General features: G+C 30.1%; 2 protein-coding genes across 2 annotated transcripts; one reads left to right on the plus strand and one right to left on the minus strand.

Annotated features, from left to right (window-relative positions):
• Positions 1-1224: 1224 nt before the first annotated feature.
• Positions 1225-4595, plus strand: LOC105138541 (serine carboxypeptidase-like 45). The gene is made up of 10 exons (XM_011044646.1): positions 1225-1827; positions 1974-2075; positions 2171-2266; positions 2677-2769; positions 2879-2958; positions 3114-3395; positions 3493-3617; positions 3844-3936; positions 4013-4130; positions 4211-4595. The coding sequence occupies exons 1-10, from the start codon at positions 1575-1577 to the stop codon at positions 4358-4360; spliced, it is 1392 nt and encodes a 463-aa protein (XP_011042948.1). The 5' UTR covers positions 1225-1574; the 3' UTR covers positions 4361-4595.
• Positions 4596-10005: 5410 nt separating this feature from the next.
• On the minus strand, positions 10006-10299 carry LOC105138599 ((-)-isopiperitenol/(-)-carveol dehydrogenase, mitochondrial-like). The gene has a single exon (XM_011044726.1). It carries the CDS (start codon positions 10297-10299, stop codon positions 10006-10008), a length of 294 nt encoding a protein of 97 aa, XP_011043028.1.
• Positions 10300-11750: the final 1451 nt, after the last annotated feature.

Here is an 11750-nt window from a genome sequence, read left to right on the forward strand (position 1 = left end):
AATCTGATTAAAATTTTAGAATGAACAGAACTTGGTAGTGTTTTAAAAAAAAAGACTGTTAAATAAAAATAAAATGACTTATTAAAGGTAACATTATTATTTGTTATTAAAAAAAAGATAAATCAGCTTTTCTTTCTTTTTATATATTGTCGTCTAGGTAGAAGCAAAATAGAAAAAGAAAGAAAAGAAAAGGGGAGAGAAAGAAAAAAGTAAGGGAAAAACATAAAAAAATCTAAAGAAAAAATAAAAAAAATAAAAAAATAACTTTGTAAACTTATAAAGTCCAACTGTTAAAACACTAATATAAAAAAGAATTAAGTAAAACAATGAAGAATTGAGAGAGAGAAAAAATTCAATTACTTTATTTTTCAATTGACATGAGATGAGATTGTTATTTTATCCTGGTTGAAAGTTTGTTACAATATCAATTCATATTTAATTATGAATGGATTATATTTCATAAAATATCAAATGATATAATTTCAATAGTATGTTTATTTTTACTTTTATTTTAATTTTATGTAATTTTAAATTTATTTTTTAATATTTTAGATAATATATTTAATGTAAAACTTTACTACTAACTTTAAAAATTCATCTACATAAGTTAATAAAAAATTCATATATTGACTTAATAGCTAAAGATAGAAAAAATGCCTTGTTCCTTCAAGATAATCGGACTTTTTGGAAGAAAGACCATGTTACAGGCCTATGCCCATCTTCACAAATAGCTTTCATGAACTGGAATCCATGGATTTTTATTCCTGGCAATTAGATGAACCCAGAAAAATGGAAAATTCATGGTTTTCCGACAACAATTGGTTACCAAAACAGGATAATGCATGTGAACATTCCTAAAATTTTACTTGCTGCGGATTATCTCTGTTCCTTCGATCTCCAAGTCTTCTCAACATTAGAAAACTAGATAGTATTGTACTTGTAATTCAAGAAAGGTCGATCGATCAAGCCCTTTCTTGGAAGAACAAAACTGTGAAGGCTGCCATATTCTCTCTGGATTTTCTTGAGAAAGTAATGAATACTCTTCAGTTCCACGCATTTTCTGATAAAATGGAAGTGATCCTGGAAAGCCACTTTTTAAGGGAACATACCCTATCCTCTTACAATAGTATAGAAGGATACAAGGTATTTGTGGATGCCTACTTGCCTGGTCGGTATCGCACTCGTGAAAAGCCAAAACAAAACAAAATTAATAGAACTGTAATTTCTGAGAGAGAATTCAAGGATCCAATAGATAAAAGCAGTACAGATTCCATTCTCTCTTTTCCTTTTCAAAATGCCAGCCATATGTGCTGACTCAGCTCTAAAGTCTCAGCCTAGCAAGCACTGGCACAACTCTCTCTAGTTATTTGTGTACTTTCTCACACATCTCTTTCAAACACACCATTTTCAGGCCTGCAAGGAAAAAGCTAGAGATGTAATGATAATATAAAACAAGCCTAGTTATTTATTATTTAATGCCCTGCCCTCAACTCCATGTCCTCCACTGAGCAACATTTAAGCAGGCCTTTCTCTTGAATCACTTTATCTCAAGTCATTTTTCACTTTCTGAAAGTATGCACTCTCAAACTTGGAAAGCCATGGCAATGGCTGCACTAGTGGTTCAGCTGTGCACTTCCATGGGTGTAGAGTCTTCTTTACCTCATCCTGATAAGATTGCTGGGCTTCCTGGACAACCCCATGTGGGCTTTCAACAATTTTCAGGTTATGTTACTGTGGACGGTAACAAGCACAGAGCTCTTTTTTATTACTTTGTTGAAGCGGAAATAGATCCAGCATCAAAGCCTTTGGTTCTCTGGTTGAATGGAGGTTTGCAGCTACTCAACTTGCTTCATATTTAAGGCCACATAAATGAATCAAATGACAAATGATTGATGTTCGGAAAGAAAATTCAGTTACGTTCTTCGATTTGAAAATTTGAGTTGCCATTGATGTTCCATATCTGTATTTTGTAGGGCCTGGATGTTCTTCTCTGGGAGTAGGGGCATTCTCTGAAAATGGACCTTTCAGACCAAATGGGAGAATTCTGATCAGAAATGAGCATAGCTGGAATAGAGGTACCAACAGTCTCTGTGTTTTTCTCTTTCTCGAAAATGTAAACTGTAACATGATTATAGAGTACAGGAAATTTTCATGCCCAAATGTATTGCAGAAGCAAATATGTTGTATCTGGAGACACCAGTGGGTGTGGGGTTCTCTTATGCTACAGATAATTCCTCCTATGTGGCAGTAGATGATGAGGCAACAGGTAAGATCATCAACTTCAAAACATCATTCTCATTCCTTTCGTTGAGTGGCACAAATCAATGTGATGCTGGACTCACTGTGACAGAAGCTTTATAGCCAAATTGTAGCCCACTATCACTCTTTAAACATAAAAAGCATAAAGCTTTCCATTTCGAGAAGTTATGGTTTATTGGAAACTACAATTAAGCCTGAATATGCAATTTGTATGCTGGGATAAAACAGTTTTTTTGCCCCCCGCCAAGCCCAAAAAAGATAAAACCGAAAAAAAGGGAAGATCTCTTGGTTCTTTAGAAAATCTTTAGGTTGTTGAGATGCATTATTAATCTACTCGAAATATCATTATTACCTTTATTTAGCACTTTAAAGTTTTGTACTATCTTCTAAAGGTGTTTTTACTTTTGTTTTCTTAAGCCAGGGACAATCTTGTGTTCTTGCAAGGCTGGTTCCACAAGTTCCCTCAGTACAGGAACAAAGATTTGTTTATAACAGGGGAAAGTTATGCAGGTATTATTACATCTTGTATTACATCAATTTCCATATCTTACAGTCTATCTACAAGCAACAAGTAATTATAACATTACTGCCCTTTGTTTTTCTCATTGATTCTTTCCAGGCCACTATATTCCTCAACTTGCAAAGCTCATGGTTGAAATTAACAAGAAGAAGAAGCTAGTCAATTTGAAAGGAATTGCGGTAAGGACTGTTGCATCATATTTGTGCGACCAAGAGATTGCAACCCTTCTCCAGAATTGAACGAATTTGAATTCTATTGACGTTGATTGATGACAATCAGGTAGAATTGAACATTTGATTAGACCTCTTCATGACATGGTTTTTTTCCAATGCAGCTCGGTAATCCTGTTCTAGAATTTGCTACAGACTTAAATTCAAGGGCTGAGTACTTCTGGTCTCACGGATTGATTTCAGATTCAACATACAAAATGTTCACATCTGCTTGTAACTATTCAAGATATGTGAGTGAATATTATAGAGACTCGGTGTCATCTGTTTGCTCACTAGTTATGAAACAAGTTAGCACAGAAACCAGTAGGTTTGTGGACAAATATGATGTTACCCTTGATGTTTGTATTCCATCAGTCCTCTCACAATCAAAGGTTATAAGTCCTAAGGTAAGCCTTCACAGAAAAATCAACTGCCTTGCATTTACTTGTCTCCATTCTTCTCCAGTGTGCCTGAAAGTTTTTGCTTCTAACCTTCTATTGACAGCAAGTATCTGAGAGGATTGATGTTTGTATAGAAGATGAAACAGTGAATTATCTGAACCGGGAAGATGTGCGGAAGGCTTTCCATGCCCGGCTTATTGGAGTTCGCAGATGGGAAGTTTGCAGCAAGTAATTCTCTTGTACTAGCTGACATATTCTACAATTGCCATGCCAAGAATTATTCTCATGTTGCAAATAAAGATTTCATTCCTGATTCATCCACAGTATCAATAAGTAACTGATCTTTTGACCTAAACCAAATATGGACCTATGGAATTGAGAAAAAGAATTTCACTATAAGCCTATTACTTTTTATTTTTTCTTCAACTGAAATTTTTGACCTTGTTGAATACAGCATTCTGGATTATGAGGTGCTTAACATAGAGATACCAACAATCAATATTGTTGGATCACTCATCAAGGCTGGAATTCCAGTGTTGATTTACAGGTAAACGGACACCAAAATAGTTCTCGAATAAGATTAGTGAATGTTCAAGGTTGTAACAAGTATATAGCTCTTACAGTGGAGATCAAGATTCTGTGATTCCGTTGACCGGAAGCCGCACCCTTGTCCATAGACTGGCAAAAGAGCTGGGACTCAATACAACTGTCCCTTACAGAGCTTGGTTTGCAGGAAAACAGGTAAATTCTTTATCAAAAGACAGCAAAATGACATTTTCTAAACGACCATATCAGAATATTGATTCCGTACTTCCTTTCAGGTTGGTGGTTGGACTCAGGTTTATGGTAACATCCTCTCATTTGCTACCATCAGAGGCGCATCTCATGAAGCTCCATTTTCACAGCCTGAGAGATCACTCATGTTATTTAAGTCATTCCTGCAGGGCAAACACTTACCTGAAGTTTTCTGATGAACTGCTAAGGTTCTAAATGTGCAAACTCCAAAGTGAATGTGGAGATACTATGTATATATGTGATGCAATTCATGATTTCCAGAAGCATTCTTCGTTTCTGCCGCAAGGAGAAAAAAAATGTAATCATCCATTAGTTTGTTTTTATGGTTTTTGTGATGGAAAATATCTTTGTTGATGGAAATTTTATAAGTACGTTCAGAGAAAGAATATGAATACCTTCTCATTCTCGCCATGGATACCGCTGCAATAACCATTAACCAGCAGTGATGCGCAAATCGTTCTGCTGTAAGCTGACAACACAGGAAACTTCAGAATAACGTTCTCATAACACAACAGCAATAAAAAGGATGATCTTGGATTCAAATTCCATTGATGTGTACAAAAGCATAAAAACATTTTGCCAAAATTAATTTTATGTAACATGAGTTGGAAAATCTAAAGTGAGACAATCTTAGTTCAATATGCTCGGAAAAAATTAGTTGGTTATATATGATATTATTATATTTATAAAAATAAATATTTATTTTTAATAAAAAAAATATTTTATTTTTAATATTCATATAATATTAAAATTATAAATATTAAATAAAGCAGTTGTAATAAATAAATATTTATTATTAATAAAAAAATATTTTATTTTTAATATTCATATAATATTAGATTTATAAATCTAACATTTTATTTATGAATCTAAATTAAAGTTAAAGTTGTTGTAATTAAAGAATTTTAATTGTATTAAAATATTATTTTTAAAATATTTTTAATTGATACCCTCATAAATAAGATATTTATCACAAGTATAGGAACTGATATATAATACAGGTTTTTTTATTTTTGAAGTTTTTTTTTGACAGATTCTATTCTGCATAATAAGTTTCTTTTGATAACGAAATTAACTTCATTTATTTTTTAAATAAAAAAGAGAGTTATACTAGATCATCCAAAGATATTATTCTAAAACATAGTGAAAACTGTATTTTATAAAATTTTAAATTTATTAAAAAAAATTTAAAAATAAAAAAATAACATAAAAACATTTTATTATTAATATTTATGAAATATTAGATTTATAAATCTAACATTTTATTTATAAATCTAAAATAAAGTTAAAGTTGTTGTAATTAAAAAAATTTAATTGTATTAAAACATGATTTTTTAAATATTTTTAATCAACACCCTCTTATATTTTGAAGTTTCTTTTGACAGATTCTATTCTGCATAATAAGTTTTTTTGACAATGAAATTAACTTCATTTATTTTTTGAATAAAAAGAAAGTTATACTAGATTGTCTAAAGATATCAATTTAAAATATAGTGAAAACTGTATTTTTTGAAATTTTAAATTTGTTAAAAATAAATTTTAAAAATAAAAAAATATTAATATATTTTTTAATAAAAAACATTTCAAAAAAATAATCATTAAATATAATCAAAAGCAATCATGATCAAGTGGCAAGAACATGGATTAAAAAGTATATTTTCTTTATAATTTTAGATTTGAGTTTTTAATTATTTATATAATAATAATTAAAAATTTATATAATTATTAATTTTAAAACTTATAAAATTAATCATAATATATATAAACTATCTAAATATCCACATTAATCTAGAAAAACAGTAAGAGGAGGAAAGCGAAGAACTGGCCTGATGTGTGACCGGCTGTTGAGTGAGATTTCTAAATTCCGTCTACACATTACACAAACATAAAAATGTCACTCTCTTATCTATCCCTTCAATCATGTCCAGGAGGAGAAGTGTTCCTTTTTGCTCCTCTTCTTCTTTGTGCCCTCTAGTCTAGGGTTTTATCCTTCTCCTTATTTACTCTAAAGTTAAAATAAAAAAAATAAAAAGAAACAGCAGCAGCAGTAAGTAGAGAGAGACATGGCGTCGAATTCTGCAAATCTATGGGTGTTATTAGGATGAGGACTGGCTGGGATTTTGTTAGTGACTAAAAAGTCAAGAAGTAGGAAATTGTTTCCCAGGAGATCAAAGTTACCCTGACTTAACATAGAGAATAAGAAAATTGGAACCTTGGAAGGCTAAAGCAATAAACTTCATACAATCGACAAGAATTAATTATTTCTATTTGAAGGAATTAGTTTTGTCCTAATTTCTTGCACTTCTACATTAACACGTGACAGAGAGGTCATGGCGGATCCGATTTTGGTCGTCTCTTGATTTTTTTTTTTTGATTCTTCAACTTTCCTTTTTTTTTTTTTTAATATTATGTTTATCCAAAATTAGTCTTGGTGACTTGTTTTTTATATTTGTTTATAGGGATTTTTGATGTGATTAATGTTTGATTTTATAAAATAAAATTATATTTTATTGAGGCTTGGACAAATATACAATCCCTTATTTTTTTGCTAATATAAGGGACTAGTTTGTACGGTCATGAGAAGATTTTATGTTTTTTTGGATCATTTAATTTTTTTATATTGGTTTTATTTAGGATTTGACTTTGTATTTTAATCCGGATGCCTAGATATGGGTTCTCACAATATTGAAAGAAAATTCTAGCAACTGGTTGATGCTTAGTTTGATAAATTAACATAAGATTAGCAACTGATGCTTAGTTTGATAAATTAACATAAGATTACGTTGATGTAAAATAATTAAGTTTTAATAAATTAAAATTAAAACTAAAATAAATATAATGGAATAGGATGGATGAACAAGATAATTATGCCGACATGTGGATCGCACACACAAATATGTTGAAGGGGCTTGCCATGTTTAAGAAACGGGTGTGGCCTCCTATGGTGACCAAACACAGTCATCTACAGTGGCATCAAAAGCGTTGTGTTAAGTTCTGTCTATTAAAGTGCTGCTTGTAAATCAATGGTCAATGGCTAGATAATAATATTTTTTTATTTCCCTCTTTTTCCTCTTTTCTTTACCTGGGGTTCGCTCTATTCCAACCAAAATTAAAAAATATCTTGTCATTTTATTTTTATATCAATTTTAATATTTATTATTTTAATTATTATTTTTTGATTCATTTTTAATTTTTTTTCTTCAAAATCATCATTCAACATCGGTTGGTTTGTTATTGGATTTATTGATTTTTTTTTCGTTGGATGATCCCGATCTCATGACTAAAATCATGAGGTTCAAAGTTTTATTCAAATCCTTCTTTTACACCGATTTTCTTTTTCAATACATCATTAGATATTGAATTTATTAGAAATTGATCTTCATGATTTTCTTTGCTTTTTTTTATGTGGGGTTATCATTATCTCATAATTTAAGTTGCGGGTTTGACGGATTGGCTAGAGTTGATTCATATCTTTTTATGGGATGTTTTCTAAGCTCTATTGTTTTATTTATTTCAAATTTATGTGAGGTTATCATCGCCTTATGAAATTATTAGATGAATCATATAAATTATTTAAAAAAAAAATACATAGAATATCTTGTAGTTTAGTAATTTTTTTTTAACTTTGTCTTAATTCTTTTAGAAATTATAATTTACATTTTAGATTAAAATAATTTTTCAATTTAAAAAAAAATATCAAATTACACTCGTATATAATTTATTAAAATTAGTTTCTTTATAATATTACCGCTACTCTAGCTAGATCTGCAATTTCTTCTTTGTTTTCTTTATGTTGAGCTTGTTCAAACCCTAAAGAAAAATACTTGTGAAATAAAAATTGATAGCCCCAACTTGCTTTTTGAGAGTTTTTTCTCTTACCTTTTATCATATTCAAATAAAAAACCCAATTTTTATAGATTATAAAGTCAAGATTTGTGGTTGTTGATGAAGGGAAAAAAAAGTATATTGCACCAGTTCTTAAAAGGAGATTATAATGAACGTATGTGTCAAATTTATGGCGTGCCTCTTTTCAAAGGTGATTTATGTAATAAATATAACTAACTAAAACTAATTAGTGTTTCACTATAATACATAATAATATTCATTGTAAGTTAATTCATTATGAATTACACTATTCTGCAATATAATACGGGTATTATAGACTTTGAGTGCTTGCAATGTGGATTGTACTGTTAGTGGAGATATATGGGGAGGCTGAAGCCTGCAGGACCCAAGTATCAGGCTGGTGGCGTGTCTATTGGCGCTGTCGACACCAAGCACTTGGCAGCCAGGCCATGCTTGTTGGCCGCACCACGGGCTACAGCCACCTTACACTCGGTCTGCCCAGCTTTGGGCGCTTAGGATGGCTGCCTGAGAGCTGGGCATGCCAAGTGTACACGTTGTGCTTCGGCTACTTACCTAAACATTGGACACATCCTAGTGCACATATGATGCTTGAGTTGCGCTGGGTGTGACTTATGCCAGCGTCTCACTTAGGGACGCCTAGCACCTGGGTCATGCCACTGGACCAAAGGGGAATGGGTCCGCGTCAAGAACCACGATAAATGGGTCTAGTATCATGACCCAATTTTATTGGGTTCTTCATCAAAACCAAAGGTTTCTAGATTTTAGGATTCTAAATATTATTACTTATTTTAAAAATATTGTTATTTTTATTATAATGAATATTATTAATAAAATAATTAATAAATTTCAAAGGAAATATTAGTATTATATTGAAAACATATTATTATTTATATTATAAATCTTTATGGTATTTTTATAAAAATAAAAAGTGAACCCACGATGTAGTATTTAAAAATATTCAATAATTCTAGGTATATATATATAAAATCTTTGGAGGGCCCAAATTAAGAATCAATATATAAACTACACTAAATTATGGGGACTATAATTAATTTTATGGAGAACCTGACTTTTGCTTGATGTGCAAATGACGCTGCCCTTTACACCTCCTTCAACCATGGCACGCGCCGCGTGCTTTAGGCATGCTGCTGTGCCACGCACGTTGACTGCAAAGAGTTTGTCGCTCGAGTTTTAAAAATATTTTTAATTGTAGTTTTTAAAATAGATTTTTTATATTTATTTTTATTCTTGACATTATTAAATGAAAAATATTTGAAAAAACATTCATTTAATATTTTTTTGTGAAAAAGAATTTGAAAAGTAATTTATAATAATAAAACAAACACTCACTAGCTTTTAGAAATTCAAAATTTAAACGTGTATATATATATATATATGCCAAAAAAAAAAAAGAAGCTGATGGAACTAAATCTTGTTAGGATGAAGCAAACAAACACTGGCACAAAGCTTAAACGCCAGAAATTTTGGCTGGCATAAAACTTCTACCTCAGGTAGAATACAGAAGGAAAGGTACATAAAAGCCAGTGTCTTCTCAACATTAAACTATACATGGAGGGATACCCCAGGATCCTAGAGGACGGAAACTCCATCAAAAACTTCTTGGCAAGTATTATTACTAGTTACTACAGAAGAAATACCTACAATTATGCAAGATCTCGCCTTTCTTGCCATCTATTCTGCAATGCCAGTTGAACTTTACAGTTCATCAACACCATGTTATGGACTTTTGATTTTATCTATCATAAGGGAAGGTGGTTACAGTGTTTTGACTGGTCATGATATCATGAACTTATCCGATAGGTTACGGAGCGCAAACTATATTTTTTGAAATTTTTTATTTAAAATTAAATTTATTTTTATATTGTTAAATTGTTTTAATGTATTGATGTGAAAAATAATTTTTTTATTTTTATATATTTTTAAACAAACACTTTCAACCGAAGTCAAGAACATTTTGCTTACCAAAGCTTGCAATGCCAGCATTGCAGAATATTACATCAAGGTGACAATAAAGTTGAACAGTGGATTCCACAAGGGATATGACTTGGTTTTCATCAGTTACATCACAATGGATGTAAGTGGATCTGTTAGTTCCGATGGATTCTGCAAGCTCTTGGCCCTTTTCAGCAAAGGCAAGCACGGTGGCCTCGCCTATGCCACTTGCACCTCCCGTTAGGATAGCAACCTTGTCTTGAACCTTGTTCTGGCAAGGTTTTGTAGATGCCATTTTAGCTAGTTTGTTTTTGAGTTTTTCAATGAATTACACGAGAGATTTAGAATTTAGGATGCTTATATCCAGAGAATTGATGTAGATACTTTGACTCCTAGCTATAGCATTGGGAACATTAGATTCGGACATCTGCTGTGATGGTGATTGTGACTGTTATTGTGGTGATATTAGTTTTTTACCCTTTTTTATTTAAAAATATATTAAAATAATATTTTTTTATTTTAAAAAAATATTTTTGATATTAGTATATTAAAAAATTTAAAAATATTAAAAACAATTAATTTTAAAAAATATAATACAAAATATTAATTTTTTTCCAGAACATTTTTAAAACATTATTAATCTGAAGCCAATTCAAAGTCGTACACATTGTTTACCTGGCTGTTAAATTACAAAAAGTAGATGCATGCATGGCGAACATTAACTTAAAACCGTTTTTTCTTATCTTTTCTTTCATGTCCATTTATTTTCTTTTTATATTATCTTGATTATTAATTTATTATTATAAAAAAAATTTATTAACATTTTATCGCACTCGATATGGTGGCGACCTTAAAAATTTATCTTTGAAAAAAATAAATTTTTAGAATCCTATTATTTAATGAAAAACAATATTATTTAAGAAGTCGCCACCTAATATTATGGTTACTGGAAACCATAATTACTGGAAACCGAAATTACTATATTATATTATAATATTTTTTTTATTTTTATTTTTCTGTTTTTTTGGTTTTTTATGCCTTTATGGGTTTTTTTCTCTTTTTTTCCTTTTAATAAATTTTTTTATTTAATTTAGTTTGTTAATAAATCTCGAGTTTGACGAGTTAACCAGGAATTTCATTTCTTTTGCTTTTTTTATTTTTAATTAATTTTTTTCATTTAGTTTAGTTTATTAATGTTAAATTTCTTTCTATTAAATTATCAGACTTTCATGACATGTATCTCAAGTTTGACAGGTTAACCCAGTTAATTATAGGTTAACTCGTCATTTTTTTTTTCTATTTAGTTATCAAACTTTCATGACGTGAATCTAAGGTTTGACGGGGTTAATCTGGCTTGAAGGATTAACCCAGTTAATTCAGATATTTTTTCTTCATTATTTTTTTTTCTTCGTGGGGAAAGAAGCTTTGTAGCTTCCCCACACCTTTTAATCATACTTGTATATATTATTATTATTATTATTATTATTATATATATATATATATATTCATTTTTATTTTTTTGTTTTTGTTTTTTTATGCCTTTATGGGTTTTTTTTGCTTTTTTTTTTGCTTTTTTACTTTTAATAATTTTTTTTGTTTAATTTAGTTTGTTAATGAATCCCGAATTTGACGGGTTAACTTAGAATTTTATTTTTTTATTTTTCTCTTTCTAATTAATTTTTTCATTTAGTTTAGTTTGTCAATGTTAAATTTCTTTTTATTTAATTATTAAACTTTTATGACATG

This window comes from Populus euphratica, unplaced genomic scaffold (assembly GCF_000495115.2).
Source record: "Populus euphratica unplaced genomic scaffold, PopEup_1.0 scaffold79.1, whole genome shotgun sequence".
In the NCBI taxonomy this organism is placed as follows: Eukaryota; Viridiplantae; Streptophyta; class Magnoliopsida; order Malpighiales; family Salicaceae; genus Populus; species Populus euphratica.

Coding starts and splice junctions, on each gene's coding strand:
- LOC105138599 (XM_011044726.1), bottom strand. CDS start 10,299: ATGGCATCTACAAAACCTTGCCAGAACAAGGTTCAAGACAAGGTTGCT.
- LOC105138541 (XM_011044646.1), top strand. CDS start 1,575: ATGCACTCTCAAACTTGGAAAGCCATGGCAATGGCTGCACTAGTGGTT. Junction 2,770..2,878: donor AACAGGGGAAAGTTATGCAG/GTATTATTACAT, acceptor GATTCTTTCCAG/GCCACTATATTCCTCAACTT. Junction 3,618..3,843: donor AGATGGGAAGTTTGCAGCAA/GTAATTCTCTTG, acceptor TGTTGAATACAG/CATTCTGGATTATGAGGTGC.